The sequence below is a fragment of the Phymastichus coffea genome, unplaced genomic scaffold (genome assembly GCF_024137745.1).
Source record: "Phymastichus coffea isolate CEN01 unplaced genomic scaffold, Cenicafe_Pcof_1.1 PCOF00018, whole genome shotgun sequence".
In the NCBI taxonomy this organism is placed as follows: Eukaryota; Metazoa; Arthropoda; class Insecta; order Hymenoptera; family Eulophidae; genus Phymastichus; species Phymastichus coffea.
Genome location: NW_026706829.1, coordinates 2,003,941 through 2,023,594, shown reverse-complemented (window position 1 = coordinate 2,023,594; position 19,654 = coordinate 2,003,941). Strand labels below are relative to the sequence as shown.

At 38.3% G+C, this 19,654-nt stretch overlaps 1 protein-coding gene across 3 annotated transcripts in view; it reads left to right on the top strand.

The window, feature by feature from the left end:
• The window catches only part of LOC131675263 (epidermal growth factor receptor substrate 15-like 1), an 875,349-nt gene that overhangs the window by 620,673 nt on the left and 235,022 nt on the right, over nucleotides 1-19,654 (top strand). For all 3 annotated transcript variants that reach the window (XM_058954183.1, XM_058954182.1, XM_058954181.1), the window contains one exon: nucleotides 9,112-9,262. In XM_058954183.1, coding sequence (XP_058810166.1) covers nucleotides 9,112-9,262 — 151 coding nt within the window. The remainder of the gene's footprint in view (nucleotides 1-9,111; nucleotides 9,263-19,654) is intronic.

Genomic DNA, 19,654 nt, shown 5'->3' with positions numbered 1-19,654 from the left:
GGACCGACGAGAAACAGGCAACTGTCTACTCTCGTCACAACCTTTCATAAAAATTTAGCAGCAATATAGGCAACTCCTGCTATTACTAAGCCTATATACATCGGACTTTGTATGCTGGATCTTTCGAAAACATGTGTTTCACTATCGATATATAAAGCATAAAATCGATCAAAAATGTAAATTATTTTATACTGATACTGACAGCCTCATTTATAAAATTCATGATGTTGACATGTACGACGCCATTAAAGAAGATATTGAAAAATGGTACCCTCCCGTTAAATAGCTCCAAATGCCCCCTTCCCGGTATTCAAAAACTAAATTGCCACATGTATTCTACATCTTAAAAAAGTAAGTTTCTCTAGAACAAATTTTTTGTTTTATTAATTCTATCAATGATCATATCGTATTTTCCTATACCAGTATGTAAATTGAGACGTTTTTAGAATTTTTTGTTAAGATAACATGCAATCTAGCAATATACACCAGCACTGTGCTGTAGTAAATTATGGAATTGATGGTATATAAGCTTTAACGTTTGCCCAGTGATTACATGTACAGCTTCAACAATTTATTTAAGTTTTGTTAAAAGCCGGGATTCATTTGATTCTTTTGCTGGTAGTTGCCTTCTTTTTCCTTTTAGTGCTGGCATGAGTACGATATAGTCTTTATCCATTCAAAGCGGTACAACATCGCGAAAACCTGTATCGAAAATAATATATTTTAAATTGTGCAATCTAGTGCTACAGGAGAAGTTTGATTGAAATAGAATTCTCTAGTATGAGATTCATATCCGAATTTCTTTGGCAAAATTTATCTTTGAAACACTTTAAAATTACTACCATAGATTTTTGAGCAGTTTTTTTTTCTATTTCTAATATTGTAGAAAAACAAAGATCAATATTTCCAGTTCTCAATTTTATTAAAAATATCACTAAGGCTTGAGTTATATTACAATTTTCTGAGTTTCGCATAGTTGTAATCATATCTCGGAGTGTGAAAATATTTTCCAATTGTAGTTAATAAATGCTTTTATACTTTTTTTCAAAATTGTGTACTCGCCAATTTTATCATGTAATCGATAATCGATCAAGTCTGATAGAACTGCAAAAAAAAATTTGAATTTCTTAGATTCAATCTCACATTGGTTGTCACGTTGTTATTTAAGATAATTTATCGTCATAGAAACGCTTTTTAATTAAATGTTTTTTGCAACATATATTTTTTTTGGGATAAAAATTCTTCATTTTATATATACTTGCCTTCGAGCTTCTAAAAGTACATCTTGCAGTTCTCCAATTTTTTTGCACTTCAAGCAGACTTGTAAGTTCTAACTATTCTTGAAAAAGACAATTATTTTCTCATCTTCAATCGTTTCAATAGGTGTGTAAAGTAGATCACTATAAGAAGTACTGATTTGTTGACTAGAGTCTGTAGTTGTAATTTGACTACTTTTAGTACCTTTCAACGGTAGTCGATTCAATTAATCGATCCGTTCGCGATTCTATTACTCGCGTGTTAGTTCAAACGATTAAGAGAGAGAGAGAGAGGGCGCGCGAGAGTTTGAAATGGGCAGTTACGCCTCAGCTGCTTTCGCGATAATACCGCCAAATTGTTTTGCACTGTGTTTCGCCGTTTCACAAAGTTTTCTTGGACGATTTTTTTGATGTGCGTGAGTGCAACAACATTATTGCGGCAGCAAGCAGCAGCAGTACAGCAGCAGTAAATTGCAGCAGATTGGAGAGTGAGGCAGCGCAGCTGATCAATTGGAGGAGCATCGGCAGTTGATTTTCTTCATCAACAATTACGGCTGATCACCATAATTGCACCGCAGGGTAGGTGCACCTCCCTTTATTGTTGCGTGACTAAATACGTTCAAAAGTATTTTGTCAACCGCGATATTCAATATTTTTGTATTCGCGCCGAGTATTAGTTTCGCGGTAGTTTTCGAATTTTCTCTCTCTCTCTCTCACCGAATATCAATAATTGATTGAAAAACCTATTCGCGTGCGTTAGTCTTTCGGCCCATAAAAGACTAGTTTTTATTGATTAAACTTCGTTAATTTTATTCGCCGATTACGTCATTTCATGTCCTACTAGCTTAAGCGATTTATAAAGGCTTAGGTTATAATCCGATTTCATATAGGGGATTAAACGAATTAGTTTATGCCAGTCAGCCTGTTTATGTCAGTCACGCCTAAGATAGATCGAGAGTCACAAGTCAAGTGACTTAAGTTGAGTTCAACTCAGTTGTAAAGAAGACACCGAAACGAAATCATCTGACGTAAAGGTGGATACACGTATAATTCTACGTGCTTAACAGAACGGTGGTTAGCTCTGCATCGTGGGAGTTTGTGCTTAAATAAATTTCCCATTTTTGTTTATAACGAAAGCTCGTTCGTTAACCATTTTTTTAAGGTGGGCAAGTGAGGCGCACTCGCTCATAGCAATTTAGGCGGGAAGGAAGAGAAGGCAAAGAAATGAAAGTAGTTAGGTTATTATATACAAAACACAAATTCGTATTTAAACAAATCTAATTCTAATGAACTCAAAATCAATTTAGACTTATATTTCAAAACCGTACATGAATAACCGCATAATAATAAACCGCATTATAAAAAAAACTCTCAAAATCAGCTTTTACAAACTCTTAATCTAATAAACACAACGATATTCTTAACATCTATTACAAAAGAGAACAAGTTAACTAACTAATCGCGCTTACAAATCTATACAAAACACAACGCGTATCGCCCGGCAGATTACCGCCTTGACGACAAACCGACTTAGGCTACTTAGCTAAAAGAGAAACTCGCCCGACGAGGGATCGCCTGGACGATTTCTATTTGAGCGATTTATGACACCGACCGTAATTAGGGCATGTAGCCGGCGTATGCACGCCTTTCTACCTACCTAATGTTTACAATTACGCTCTGTGCCATCGTCGAAGAGAGAGAGAGAGAGAGAGAGAAATTAATTTGCGAAACTTGACCTTGATACTGGAACGGGAGGCCTGGCTGCACCCTTCGCATGATGTTGCTGGTCGTCGCTGGGCAACTCCTGCCGGCTTCCCAAGTAGCGTCCCAAGCAGATGCAGGAACAAGTCGTCCTCTGTCCTCTCGGTCCTCCTCGACCCTTGGCGGTGTGTGCGTTCGGCTGGTGCTTTGTCCTCAGCTGCATTTTGACTTCGCACCGCTGACCGTCTGATCGACTGGGAACCTTCTTACTGACTGCTCGACTTAGTACCGTCTGTGTATCTCGTTTTTCTCTTCCGCGATCTACAGCTTCTTCGTCTTTCTTTTTCTCTCCCCACTGGATCTACTTATTAGGCGGCGCGCGACCAATACGCTAATTGGTTCGCGACGCGCGCCTGCCTAATCTTGCGTAGAGCACGCGCGCCCCCAACTATCACTCTCTCTCTCTTTTTAACACCTCTATACTGTCGTCAGCGTAACAGCTTTGGGCCGGCTCGGCCTCGCTCGGCAATCTCCGTCTGCTGAAACAAAGACCATGCTTTAGGCGCATTATTAAATGCGCCCAACGTTGGTCACAATGCCTTGCCGAGTGATAGGGGGAATCGGGGAAAATTCCGATGAGAACAAGCGCAACGCTTGCTCTCGTCACATGTTAGACACCTGCACCGTTACAACCTGCATAGTTTATTTGCAAAGAAGGTATATTTGGACCTACATCATCGTTTTGTGTATGTTCGACTGACATCCTAGAAGTAAGTTTTTCCTCTGAGGTATATATGTATTTTTTTAATGTAAATATGTGCTGTACGTGGTGAAACGTTATTGGGTTATTAGGTTTTTGTATAAATCCCTCACTTTCTCCTTAATCAAATCTTTTTTGTATTTATTATAAATAAAGTTTAACAGTATTATTACAGACGAATAATGTATATGAAGAACGTAAGAAAAATGTTCTGAGAAGATACTCGTCAGTCTTATGATAGAATTGATTGAATTACACAGGCATACAAATAATAGGTCATTTTCTGTATCACAAGCGAGCTATAATATTTCTGAAGGATTTTGGTACACTGAATCCAAATCTGGCCTTAGAATTGTTCGATCATATCAGGTTCTTAAGGTATCCTCACCTACAAGTGTAAAAAACAATGTTTTTTAACATATTTGAGGTAATATAGCACCGTAAATAAATTTTTCCACAGAAAATTATTTAAAGCATCTGAAAGCACAAATATTTTCATTTGAGAAACTGTTGAGTTTTTTCAAATATCTTATTATCGTCGAGCTATCCTAGTTTGAAATATATATATTTGTGAATTTCTCAAAATTCAAAAATCCATTAACCCTTTGAAGCATACATGTTTTTATCAGCTTTTTTGCATGGAAAATTATACTCGAGAATTTTTAGGTCGTAGAATGCGATTCTGTAACCATAATTTCGTTTTTTCAAATTCCATATTGCTAGAAAACAATTAATGATACTATCGGTACATGATAGAGCATCTGTTCGACCTTGTTACTAATCGTTAAGAGTGTTGGCGACTCGTGGTTCCACTCGAGTATAGAGAAAGACTGTTACGGGACGCGCATTGTGCGCTGTCCACAGGGCATTTCAGTCAAAAGAAAATTTATGACCTCATGGCTCGCGAGTACTATTGGTGAGGCATCTGACACGACGTAAAAAGCTTCATCAACCAGTGCTTCAAGTGTCAATGGCATAAGGAAAAGCAGCCCCAGGGGTTGATGGGATGCCGCTTAGTTGAACGTCCTTGAGCGGTAGTCGCGACGGACGTGGTTGAGTTGCCGAGGAGCAAGAATCGTAATCGGTATATCGTGGTTTTTCAGGATCTTAACGAAATAAGTAGAGCTTAAACCGTTGAGTTCGGTGGCGGAAAGTTACTTACACGCACGTTCGAGGAGTTGATATTGCTATGATAGGAAACACCGAAATATCTCGTCAGCGATAACGCGAAAGCGTATACTGAGCGAGTGTGGCGTGGAGCACGTGTTCTGCCCCCTTATTAACAGCAAAGAGCTCCGGTAGAACAAATCAACAGAGTACTAAAGACTATGATCGCCATTTTTGTCGATAACGATCACAGAAATTGGGATAAATATCTTCACGAGCTTAGGCTTGCTATTAATACCGCGACTCACTCCTCTACGAAGGTTTTTCCGGCATTCTTGAACTTCGGACGTAACCCGCGGCCAGTGGAAAGCCTAAGGCGAAAAGTGAAAAAAAGAGTACCTGTGATCGAGGTGGGTACCGGAATTTGGCAAGATCAGCTGCAATGGTTAAACGCGCTGCGCAACGTAGTGGATAGGCATATTGAGAGCGCACAAGAACGGCTTTGCGTGATCCGCGTTGAGCGGGAGCTCTTGACCCCCGGTGGAGTTCCAACTGCCGAGGAATGCCTCGCGATGGGCGTGGACAGCGCAGCAGCAAGGGTCAAGCGGAAGAAGCTCCTGTTGCGGAGTTCGGTGACTCCTTCCGCTGCGGCTGTCCCCTGAGCAGAAAACCCTAAGGCAACTCTCTCGACGAGTGCGGCTGATTCGATTGCTGTGCCAAAAGATCGAGTGCTGGCGAAGATCCCGGAGGAAGGATTTATGAACAGACTCTTAGACGTTATTCGACGAGGAGGAGGAGATCCCGCAAAAGTCCACTGAGGTGACTAAGGTTTTGGTACCAGTGCGATCTACGGAACACATTCCCGTTCCGTTGGAGTGGAATCCCCTCTCTCTAAGTCCTGCATCCACGGTTCTCCTTCCGGCATCCGCCCATTGTGTGGAACATCACGCCCGCCGAATACCTGAAGGACGATCGTCGATAGACTGCGGAGGTCCAGAGAGACACGGGACGAAGAAGGCGGCACCGCAGAGGTTCGAACTTCTCTTTAGAAAACTTGTAAGCAATTCCCCGACTCCTTTTGGCTTGATGCGGGAGTACATTCAAACGTACCCTGGCTCGGTCGAGCGATGACAAAGTGCGGCAGTAGGCCGAGTCATGTTGCAGCCTCACATGAGACCATAAAATGTGCTAGTTTTGACACCATGCTAGAGGTGCCCGGGCAAGACAACTCGGAAAGCACTCTGACAAATTCATCGGCATCAAATGGTGAAGACATCAATTTGGTCCCCATTCCAAGAATCAGATGTAAGTATCGGCCCTCGAAAAGAAGCCGACTTTGGTGGTAGGCAGCGATTGGTTAAGGCCGTCAGTTGCCGCAGGAGGCGTAGCGAAACATTGCCGATGATAGACGGCCGGGGATGCCCGTTCGGGTAAATACCAAACAGAACTCTGGTCAGGGTGAAGAGGTTGCCCAGCGAAGAGCGAACAGAGAGCCGACTGCCGCGTGACGCGAGGAATTAGAACTCTCGGCGTGGAGGACGCTGGGTGCTGACCACTGATGAGGCGATGCCTGATCTGAGAATTTTTTCCTATTATATCTAGCTGAAATGGGACCGGCCACAAGAGACTGCCTCATTCAGAGTGACCGTTTACCGTGCTGACGAGCCAGTCTCAGTTCCTGCGCTTACGAAGGCCCCTGAGTGTGCAAAATTTACGGAGAAGACCCCGGCGATAAATCTAGGACAGACTGTGTGCATCTGTGCGTGCCAGGCGAGCAAGGCTTCACGGGCTTCCTCGCCACAATCCTCAGTTCGTACAGTTGCACCGCAGGAGCCACGGCGGTGGATGAATGCAAAGGGCAATAGACTGATGGGTATCTTCTTGTGGGGGTTGCTCCCGGCGACATTTGACCTGGAGCGAGACGTCGTGCCTTACCTCTGTTTTAATTGCAAAGCCTGCTTCCATCTGAGGTTGCGGTGTCCAGAGGTGGCCAATCCGCGAGAGTTTTGCCGCAACTGCGGACGCTACGATAAGTCTGTGGGCAATTGCGACAAGTGTGCGGTCGCGTATCGAACCTATATTATAGCTCGGAAATCCCGTCCGTGAGCCTGCCCGATGCTCTCCAACCACAGACGATAGTGGAAGCCACGACGGTAGCTGAATCGGCGCCCTCGGCTGAGGAAATAGCTGAAACCGACGCCTGATAGGAAAAAGAAGACCCGTCGGGGAAGTCTGAAGAAGCGCGTGCGGATAGATATCACTCGAGTGTTAGCCAATCGACGACAAAGTATGGCGGGAAGCGACCTTATCATAGAACAGTTGTGGCGTGATGCTTGCCAAGAATACCAGTGATCGAGTCCTGACGGTAGAGATGGGAAGGTAGCTCGCTGCTACACCCCTCCCGTGCTGGAGTCGCTGGTGATGGTAGTCGATCCGCCTTTCGCCGAGCAGGCCCCGGTCTCGGTTGCCCCAGCAGCGAAGCCCTCCAAGGATCACGTGTAGTACGACGGTTGTATGCAGTGTCTCGTTTGCTAGACCTTTTTTTTAGTTTGTTTTGATTGTCTGTGTGTGCATATGTATTTGTAAATGTAAAGGTTGAATGTGGACCGAGATACGCGTAGCTTCGTCGTATACTGGCGAGAGAGAATATGTTATTTTTAATTCCTTTGTTTCCTTTTTCTCTATGAGAACGTTTGCTTTGGGCACGTTCGGGTTGAGAGAAGCCAGATGATTGTCAGAGAGAGATCGATAACATATATTTGGCTAAATATAACAATAAAATTTCTAATCAATTTACAAATATTATTTTATTATTTGTAATGGAGTTAGCTCTAGCGTCCGTTCTCGATTTTGGTAGCTTGCAGCCGTCCGTACATATTGTTTAAGAAGGGTATTCAAGAAGCGCGAACGGTCCCACGATAAATGATCGGACGAGCTAAACGGATCAAAACGCGCGATATTAAATTCACGAAATGAGGAGTCACAAGTCGAAATAACGAAACTCGAATTAATAACAACCAATTTAATCAAAATAACAACTAACTTACTCAAATGATAACATACTTAAGCAAAATAAGCAAATCATCAATAAAACATAACAACAACGTTCCCCGCTCGTCTTACGCTCGACAGATTCTCCGCGCTCACGATGAAGCACGAATTGGTAGCAAGAGTGCTACTCGATCCGCCTTCCCTACTACTTCCGCGCTTCGAAATACAAATCAAAATCACACCTGTAACAAAGGAAAAGTTTGACAATGATCGCGGGCGGCAAAGTAGCTGGCAAATCTGCCGCGCTAACCACGAAGTAACAGTGCTCGGAACATATGAGAGAGAGAAAAAACGTCGCAGCATCGACCTAGTCCACCTGCCTTGCTCCTATTTGTCGTTCCTCCTGCTATCTTCTTTCCGCTCGTCTTCTCTCACCAACCTCCCTGCTTGCAATACACCAAAAATGCCCACCTGGCAGCGGCCACTCACGCGCGCACGCCCGTGTTACTTCGCCGGAAACCTCACACGCACCAGTGGGCATACTAGCAAAGGCTAGTATGAGTGTATGCTCTCGACGTATATACTCGCCACCTGGCGCGGCGCGTGAACCCCGGCGAGAGCCCAACGGTAGGAACGACGGCCATGCCGCGATTCTCCGTCAAATATTTCAAATTCCTGAGAGTAAAACATGTATAACATTACAAGAGTTAATTGATTGTACTTTAGACGGATTAGTACGACTGTCAGTGGTCCTGATTGTATTTAGTACTTGCCAATAGTCCAAAATTGAAGAAAAAAAATTGTCATGGATAGTAAAAATATAATTCAACTGGATTTGTTTAAAAACGATATTAGTAAAGAAAAAAGTTTTAAACTGATAGATATTTTGAATAAACTTAAAGTTAATGATATATTATATAAAGTAAATAGTATGATTCTTCATATAGGAGCAACAATAGATCTTGAACATTATATCAATTTAATTTATCGATCTAATGATTGGCTTACTATTGATAATGAAATTATAAAAAAACTATAATCAACTCCAAATTTTGTAAACAATGCATATATTATATATTTAGAAAAAATACCAATACCATACTTATATAATGAAAAATAAACAAACAAGTACATCGATAGGTATATATTACTTAATTATGCAAAATGGTTCAATCTTCAAAATTAGATTGAAATAGATGATAGAAACTATCTACGGATGGAATTATAAATGTGAATATATATGTTAAATAGTAGGTACATTACGATTTGAAATTTTAAGAAACATTTTTTTCGTAGGCACGATATAAATGATGATTCAAAAGATGATAATGATACAATCAATAATAACGGCAACAATTATCTTCATAATGATGGTACAAACGATGAAAATAGAAGAGCAGAAATCCCAGATCCGTTTGGTACAGCATTCTCTCCAGCAGTACAATCGGTATGTGTACATAATTTGTTTTTATTAAAAATATTGATTCGAATAGTAAATTGTTAATGTTCGTTATTTTGGCTTTTGCCAACCTTAGAAAAAAATCTAAAAAGCATAAAAGTTTTATATTTTGGCGAAAAATTATCGCAGCCTTAACATTTCAACGTGTTCGTATTCTGTAAGTCCAAGCTTCTAAAAAAAAAGTATTGTGAACTAAAAAAAAAACTAAAAAATATGTTTTATTAACAATAAAATATTGATAGAAAAATCAAAATATTTATCCCTCATGAAACTTTGTATAGTTTTTAAACCAGTTATTGCATTCAAAATATGTCAACGACATTTAAAAGCTTATACTTTTAGTTTGGAAATGCGTGATCAAGCAAATTTATATGATAATTTTTGTCCACCTTATAAGTATATCAGTAAAAAAATTGATTACTTTATTCAAGTTTAAATATCTGAAAAATTAATAGATACGAAAAAGTTGTAAATAGAAAAAAGTTTTCTTTTTACATAAAAAATATAAATTTTAGATAAAATAAGGAATTCGAAAACAATTTTTTTTAACTTCTTTCATAGATTCGAAGAAAATCAAAATTTACAATTCTGTTGAAAAAATGTTTTAATTATATTAAATAATCAAAATATGTAAACTATTGATTTACAATTAACAATAAAATAAAAAAATAAAAAATAATCGATAACACAATAAATTAATAAGTTTTTACAACTGAACAAAAATATTGCAACGATTGCCGAAAATCGTTCGACTCGCGCGAGGTAATTAGCGGTTAAGCGAGGTGAGCCGCGTTCGGTTCGCGAGAGAGAGAGAGCGCGTAAGGGGCAACGACCGGGAGGGGAGGCTCCGAGCGCCAGTATGACTGTGCCACTCAGTCGATCCGTGCGCCTAACCTCCATCCGTCCCGAGTTTTGTCGTTTTGGTTTTGGACATTGACATTGTTCCTGGTGAGCGTGCGTGGGTGAGGTGCAGCAGCAGCAGCAGCAGCAGCAGCAGCAGCAGCAGCAATAGTAGCAGCAGCAACTGCAACAGCAACAGCAGCAACAGCAATAACAGCAGCAACAGTAGCGGCAACAGCATCAGAGGCAGAGCAACGTAGCGGCGTTTCAGCACTTGTCTTTTGGGTACGGTTGGCCACCGTATCCCCTGCGGTATTGCGGTAGGTGCACCTTCCCCTTTTGTTGATTGTAATAACGATTTTGCGTGCGAATCCGCGCAGCGAGCGCGGAGAGTTTATTGTTTTGCGTACGAGCAGGTAGTTCGCGGCAATCGCGGTTTTTTTCTCTCTCTCTCGAAAAGCGTGTGTTGTCATTCACGCGTGCGCGCGTCAGACTCTCGGCCAAATCCCCGTGTAATTGATTTTATTAAATAAATCATCCCTTGGTCTTTATTCGAACGAGTTTCCGTTATTGTGTTTTCCCTTTGTCCGGAGGTCGCGCATATTTGTTTACATTCCGATTCGAATTCGCCGGTTGCGAAGCACGAATCGCGTAAGTATCGCTAGACGCGAGTCGACATCCTAGGTTCCGGTGGCGGCCGCACGAGCGCTAATAGTACGAGCTACAGCGCCGCCAAGTGGCGAGTTGGGAGAACCCAACTCGGAACATCGAGGAGACTCTGCGCAGGCGCACTACGGGCAAGGTAGGTTAATGCGCATCTAGCGCATAGATAACTACGCGACGTCTGATCACTTTTAGGTTTATTCAAGGATTCATTGATTAGACGGCAGCCTGTTACAATATGTAGAATTATTTTTATAAATAAATTAAATCAAAATGTGAATAACTGCATTTTTATACAAACTATACTTTTTTTCATCAAAGTAACTGTCTTTGCTTTTTTATAACGGCTTTGCAAATTCTTGGCATCCTTTCAATAAATTTATTAAGAATGGTTGATGATTTTTCTTCACTTTATAGAGCGACCCACATCGTAGAAGCAGAATCATAAACAATCTTTCTAATTGCACAATCTAGCTCTTCCCAAAAAAACTGAATAGGGTTCAACTCTAGACTCTGAAGTAGCCATTCTAAAACAGTAAAGTTCTTTTTCCTTTCAAAATTTTCAAAATAGTTTTTAAATATTTTTGATATGTGCTTGGGTGATTTACTGATAAGTTCCTGATGTGAAAACGTTTCTTTGTAAAATTTGTTTGTATCCTTCTTTGTTTAAAAATCTTATTGATTTTTATGAGATCACCAACTCTAATCTTCCGTTTTTTAGATATCTTACCCTAAAAGGGCAAAAAAGGCAGTTTTTTGGTATATTTGAGGTCCTATAACAACGTAGAAAATTATTTTTCTGGAAAGGGGGCAAACCATGTACAAAATATACACTTATCCTTCAAATTCCATATTTAAGATTTAAGATATCTTTTTTTTTTCATTAAGATATCGTTGATTGGAATCAAGTACTTTAGCCGTCCCGAAACAGCCAATTTCCCGGATGCGCACATATGGCACATGCAAGACCTCACGCCTTTATCCCAATTTCCATAACCCCCGAGCACTGTAAACTATAACGCCATAGCCTCAGACCCTTAAATCCCTAGTTTCTTAACCCTCGAACCCTGTAACCTGTGATGCTATAACTCCAGATCCTTACATCCTAATTGCTTTAACTCTTGAACCCTGTAACCTACGAAGCTATAACCCCAGACCTTTGTACTCCAATATTCTTAATCCTTGAGCTTTATGACCTGCAATGCTTATTGGGTTAGTATCATAACTTCGTACATGCGATAAAATTACCTGATAAACCGCTTTCATTTTTGTTACGTCTTCACGTAGAGTTTTTCTAAACAGTTTTCAAACACCATTTTGACGGCTACCTTTACAGGGAGAATTTATTGACGAACAGTTTTCATCAGTCGTTTTCAAGACTCTGTTCTCGGTAACTTCTTCTGTGAGAAAAAAAAATTGAAAAAAACCGAAAAAAAAATTATTGCAGTATTCTACGTAAAAAAACAAACATTTTTTCTCCTATAAATTTTTTTCAATTGTTACAATTTGACGGAGATAAAAAATGTTGAAAAAAACTGTCACTTCCAGGAAAAAATGCCCGTGCGCGCGTCATATTTGACGAAAATAAATTTTTGATGAGTGATTCAGATAGGGCTTGGTAATAGCTAAAAAATGGTGTACTTCAAATTTTCGTACGATTTTTTTTCCAAAATTGGCTAATTGTCAAAAATAATAAAAAAATTTCAGAATTTTCAATTTTGCATAATTGTTGCAAAATTTAAAAAGCAATCGATGGCAACCGTGAGTCATATCATTTGAAAGCTCTCCAAAAGACCTTTCAAACGCACCCACGCGCGTTTCTGTACGTTAATTTCTACCAGAGATATAAAACTTTGAAGTTAGACTGATTTTGCCCGTGGGGGGTAAAAGTGGCTAACCGGCACTGTATATACAGGTAATATATAGGTTACAGGGCTCAAGACTTAAAGTAATTAGGGTATAAGGATCTGGGGTTATAGCGTCACAGGTTACAGGGTTCGAGGGTTAAGTTAATAGGGATTTAAGGGTCTGGGGCTATTGCGTCGTAGTTTACAGTGCTCGGGGGTTATGGAAATTAGGGTATAAAGACGTGAGGTTATAACCTTGCATGTGTCATATGTACGCATCCGGAAAATTGGCTGTTTCGGGACTGGTAAAATACTTGATTCTAATCAACGATATCTTGATGAAAAAAAATATATCTGAAATCTTAAATATGGAATATAAAGGGTAAGGTTTGAACATTGCACATGGTTTGCCCCGTTTTAAAAAAAATAATTTTCCGCGTTGTTATGGGACCTCAAATATACCAAAAAACTGCCTTTTTTGCCCTTTTAGGGTAAGATATCTAAAAAACCTGATATTATGGACAAATTCTGACTCCAGATTTGAATTCTACGCAAAAAATTACTTTGGAAATGATCTTCCGTTGGCCAACAACAAAACTATATAGATCTGTGATATGGATCCTCCTTCGGGTTTAACGCTTGGAACTAAACATGTACTTTAGAAATTTTCACTTATTCTTATTACATAAACTTTTCTTTTACTTCCGAAAATCTCGAATTTAGACTCATTACTTCAAAGAACTTTTTCCCACTGATGAATTGTCTAATTTTTATGTTGTTTTACCCATTTCAATCTTTTTTTAACGTTTGCATGTTTGAGAAGTGTTTTTTTTTGTAACAGCCACTCAACCACGAGGTCCTTTTTCACAGATTCTTCGACGTAAAGTATATTTGCTGATTTTATTTGTTATGTGTTCAGTAACGAAAACAATAATTTCACGTACAAACGTCTATTCCGTAAAAAAAAATGTTTGAGTAATATATTTACCTTCGTTGGCATTTGTTTTTCTCGAATACTTTCTATTACATCTGTTTTCGACAGTAACCATTTTTATAAATTTTCTAACATTGTAATCTATTGTATGTTTACACGATATATTTTTCTACTTAACCATGCTTGTTGTACAAGATAACATTTTGCAGTACACTGAATTTCATAGAATATGAATTCACTGTAAATAGTTCCACATTGATGTATAAAATTTTGATTATTACGTAAAGGTCAATCATGATATTTGTTTGTTTGTAAACAGATAGATACATAAACTTTGCAACAAAATTAACGCAACTGTTACATCTGGGAAGTTAGCTACCTCTTAAAACTTAACATTTAAAACGTACCAATATGAAATCTAGTGGTAAAGCTCACTTATATTTCACATATTTTAACTATGGTGGAGAAATACGGACAAAGAGGAAGCAGAGAGATAAATGAATGAGTTTTACAATATTTGGGATCTTATCGTTGCGATGTCTCATAAATCAGGTTGAGAAATAACAGAAATAGATTAGTTTAGTATTTTTTTGATAAAATAATATTTATTGAGGATTTCACAAAATGTTTTAAACACGTTTACAGCTGTAGTTACCAAATATTTATATAAATACACTAAATTTATGTATGAGTGTAGTGCGAAGGTTTGAGATACAGTATTTGACTGGGACTCTTACGAACTGCCCGCCACGGCGCTTACGAGGTTCTTATAGCTCCCGAATTTCATTAATTTTGCGCTATTTTCAGTTTTTAATATGTCTTGCTTGCTACATCGCAATTTTCAAAGTAAGACGTTAACATACCGCATATCTGTTTCTGGCGAACTGTAACGGTCCTGTCTGATTTGTCTCCTATTTTCCTCTGCAAAACGGCAACCCGTCATACTCGAGACAATTAGAGAAAATCGGTAATTGAGCGTAGGCGCTTTTCACACGTATATGCAAATGTGTTAGGGCAACTCTGCGAAAACATTACCATATAAGGAGCGTGACGTCACGACCGTGGGAAAATTTATTGTTTACCACAGAAAATCGTTAATTATAAGCTTTTTTAAACGAACAAAAGTATTTCTTAGTTAAATTTGAGGTGCTGATCCTGAATTTCATGTTAATTTAACTCTCAAATCGATATTTGTTAGTCAAATCTAATTTACAAGTTAACATTGTTAGTTATTTTGCAATAAACAACGATATTGTTATTTCAAGTACGCGATTACAATCTCGACATATTAAAACAGAAAAGCAAGAATTTGACACTTTGATAACCCATTATTAACTGAGTTATCAATAAATAAACAATTTATAATTTTTTTAAACAATTAAAATGACACGGTTAGATAGAAAATCGATCATAAGTATCTGTAAAATTGATGATTGTGATTGTTACTAATTTGCTGATTTTTAAACCGCTAAAAAAGAAAATTGCAAATCTGTTTTTTAATTATCATTGAAATTTGGAGAGCAACATTAATCATCTTTTATATGGATAATAATCTTCTAACCACAAGCGATTTTTCCATGTAAAAATTTTCCATAATTTTATTGTAAAAATGGCGTAAATTGATTATTAAATTGTATAGCTTATAACTTTAAGATGCGATTTTTCCTAGAGATGCAATTTATACTAAAAAATTCATCTTTTCCAAATTAATTTTTTAAATCGCATAATTGTAAATTCGTTCGAGCCATTTTGCGATAAAACGAGTATAAAATTTGCGTCAAGAACAAAAATAGCGTTGTAGGGGCTACCAAGCGTAGAAAGGAGCCCATTTCGCATGTATAAATTCGCTCGTCGCTGCGGCAAAAGGACTCACTTTCCTACCTTGCTTAGCAGCGCGAGCACTGTTATTGAAATAAAGCCTCAGCCATTTCCTGAGACGAATTTCTTGTCAGTGGTTAGCCTGTTAAACTCCTTCCTTAACGATCTCTAAGAGCTCAACTCATGAGACTATTTCTCTCATGAGAAAAAAGCAGCCTTAGAGATCTTCCCTTCCGAAATACACTTGCTGTTAAGAGATCGGATTAAGCAGTGATTGCGGCGCTGTCGGGCCTTTCCCCGATAGATGCAATTGTTCTCAATCGCATCTCGAATACAACTCATCGAGTTGGAAAGCCTCGTGGTTTTCCACATCGAAAGATTTCTTTTTTTGATCATTTAGATTGCGCGCGTGTCAAATTCTTGCTTTTTTCGGAAACGTTATTGCGAATTTACTGTAAAGAGTCCGAACTTTTATTAACGCGAGAAATACTCAAACGTTACAGAACATTCATGGGAGTGCAATGATTTCTTGTTGACGTGTATAGAATTTGAGTTTCAAAATTTTATAATGAAAGATAAAAGACATCGTAAGATGTAAAACAACACCTAATTCTGATTAAAAGACGGCGCAAATTCGAAGATCGATATCAAGTAAAAAATATCGTAATGGGATCAATTTTTTTCAAATTGAAGGTTAAAGTCTCAACTTTCAGATAGTGGAACTCGATTTCATCCAATCTCTACTTACGTAACCTTGAAATTCAAGATTCTTTTTTAAAGCTCAAAAATCGTAAACATTCGCGGTGTGCCAGCGCGTGAGTGATTTTTTTTTGATAATTCTGATCGTTGAAATTTAAAGTACAGCTCTCTTTCTTTAATTTAAAAAATAAATTAACCTGTTACGATTTTTTGATGGTTTGACAGTGTTTGATATACATATATATAATTTAATATACATAAATAAATAATCATGTATATGAAACTTTTAATGGTGGAATTAGGTGAAGATAGGCATAGTTTCTCGACTGCGGAAAAATTATGATATATGTATGATAGTATTATCATAATTGTATTTATATTCTACTATCAGCGGTTATGACGGCTTTCAGTTATTTTCATATCATAAATGAGTTAGCCATTTTTCATCAGTAGCCAATAAAATATTTTTGTTGTAGAACGTATTATATCAACTTACATGTAACGAGGCGGATTAACTGTTACAATGAAGTTTGTTTAAGAACAATCTCCAGTGATGCAGAGCTAACCGTCGCTCCATTAATCACGTATGAGCAGACATGTATTCGCCTTTACGATTGATACTTTCACTCCAATGTCTCCTTTCCAATAGAGTTGAACTCATCTTTATTCACCTCACTTGTGACACTTGCTTTATCTTGGGTGTACGTAAACTAATGTTTGTTTCCACTATCCCGTAGACAAAATCGGTTTAAAAGATTTCAGGAAACGGATCCGTTAAATTAGAGGGAAACGAAAGAATGTAATGCGGCGAATAAAAATCAAACCTTTTATAGGAATAAAAGTTACAGTCTTTTGTGGGCCGACAGACTTGCGTACGTGTATAAGATTTACATTTATCCTGGGAGAGAGAGAGAGAGAAAGAGAATTCGAAATTTTACCGTAAACTATAACGCTCGGCGTGAATACGATAATGGTCGCTTACAAATCTATGTGAGGAATTATTCCGTTACGAGGAAAAAAAGGTGGTGCACCTATCCTGCGGTGCAATTACGGTGATCAGCCGTAATTGATATCGGCAAACAACTTTTGCTACCGGATGATGCTACGACGACTCTGTCTTAGTTACCAGGTCGGTTGCTGCTCGTTCAACTCCTCGCTGTTAATGACTGTTGTGGTTTTCCTCGTTTTCTCGTTCCTGCATCACTCACGTATCAAACAAAATCCATAACTCGGCGAACGGCAAAGAAACACAATGTGACAAATCAGCGGTTATCTAGACAACAGCTGGGGTTATACTGAAAATTAAACTCGAGCGAGCCCCCTCTCTCTCTTAAACGTTCGCTCTCGCACTTCGAGTATGTCGAATCGCGAACGTATCGATTGTTCGAATCGACTTCCCTTGTGCGAGGTCTGTCCGGAAAGTATCGGGCCTACCTTTATATTTTCGTGCTAGCGTTATTCTTTATCATCTGGTGGGTGGCATCCTTCAAATTAATCCCCACTTTATTGAATAACACGGCTCCATCGATGTTTCCATTTTTCAAAACAGTCCTGGAACTCACTTTTAGGGATAGCCTTAAGTACACCCGTCGCATTGTTTTCAACCGTTGTTTTGTCATCAAATCGGTGTCGTTTGAGTGGTTTTTTTAGTTTTCGAAACAGCCAAAAGTCACAAGGGGCTATGTCTGGACTGTATAGAGGTTGTCGAAGCAATGCGATATTGTGTTTGCTCAAAAACTGCTGCACAAGATTGGATGAATGCGCTGGCACATAATCGTGATGGAGAAGCCAGTCACCACTTTCCCAAAAGTGCGGCCGTTTTCTTCTTACTGCATCACGCAAACGTTTTAAAATTTGAACGTAGTATTCTTTATTGATTGTCTGACCTGTTGGTGCATATTCGTGATGTACAACACCTTCACAATCGAAAAAAACATTGACTTAACATTGCTCCGAATTTGACGTACTTTTTTTGGTCTTGGCGATTCAGAATGCTTCCACTGTGAAGATTGTTGTTTTGTTTCAGGATCATAACCATAAACCCCTGATTCATCACCTGTAATAACTTTTCTAAGCACATTATCATCAATATTGACCATTTCCAGATTGTAAAGAGCGATTTCTAAGCGAATGTTCTTCTGCTCTGCTGTGAGCAATTTTGGGATGAATTTCGCACACACGCGTTTCATTCCTAAATTTTCGGTTAAAATTTCTGAAATGACAGTTTTTGGTATCCCAAGGTCTTCTTCTAGTTCTCGCACAGTCATACGACGATCTTGTTCGATTGCAAGTCGCATCCGCTCAATATTATCTGCGGTTTTTGTCGTCGAAGGTCGGCCGGAACGAGAATCACTATCGACAGAAGTGCGACCGTCCTTGAACCGTTTATACCTTTTATTTTACTCTTTTATTCGTGTTTTGCTCATACACTCGCTTCCGAAGGCCTTTTGCATCATTTCAATAGTTTCCGAACTCGTTTTTCCGAGTTGAAAGCAAAATTTGATGCAAATTCGTTGATCTCGTTTTTCAGTCATTTTTGACAATATCAAAATCCGACGAACGCGAAAAAGGCACCGTAAACAAAGACACGCTGCGCATGAACTATACGTCCGGCAGGTGTCAGTAAGTAACCAATAGATTCGTGAGGCTTTACTGTTGACGTTTCTGTCCGGTGGAGGTCGCTCGAACACTATGGCGCGAAGATATAAACGTAGGCCCGATACTTTCCGGACAGTCCTCGTATACTATTGAATCAACAGCATAGTTTACTTCATACAGATAATAATAAAAAACTATTTCGTTATTTGATATTTCATACCTGCTACGTAAGTATTACATTAATACTATTTTGTTTATACAAGTAAAAAAAATTGAAAATATACTGCTTATGAAGATTAAATAATTAAAAAAAAATGTTTTAGTTCTAAATAAATTATCTCTCAATGTTTTATAATAAATATCTAATTAAAATAGATAATAAAAATCAATAATATTGATTAAAAAATCAATTAAGAAAGTAATAAATTCGAAATATTTTGTCTGATATACATAGTAATTAAACATTTTCATTTCAGAATTATAAATGAAAATTTACCCTCTAAACATTTTGAATTTATTATTAGTTTACTTTCAAACTCTACGCATACCTGAAAATAAGATAAATTATAAAGAGATTAAATTATTGGAAAGAAACAAAAGCATTATAATAGATTGAGAGAATGATTTTACTGATCAAAGTAGATATGATCGCTGAATATTCATTAAATTTTCAAGAACGTTATAAAAATCATAATGCAAAAAGTAGAAGATGAAGTTCAACACCATATACCTGACTCTTTCGAAACACCCACAAACTAGTGTACGTAAGACAATAAAGATATTAGTTTTGAATCTAAGTAAAGAGCTGCAGAACATCGGAGAAGTAGCAACAATAAAAATTTAAGTGTTGAAAGTGTACGTTAAAAATTTTAAAAAGTTAGATCCGTGAGTAAGTTTAAACGGTTGGCTCGCATATTGAATAAAGGTGGTACTTATAGAGAAAAAATTGCAAGAATTTGTCAGTATACTTCTGATAATTTC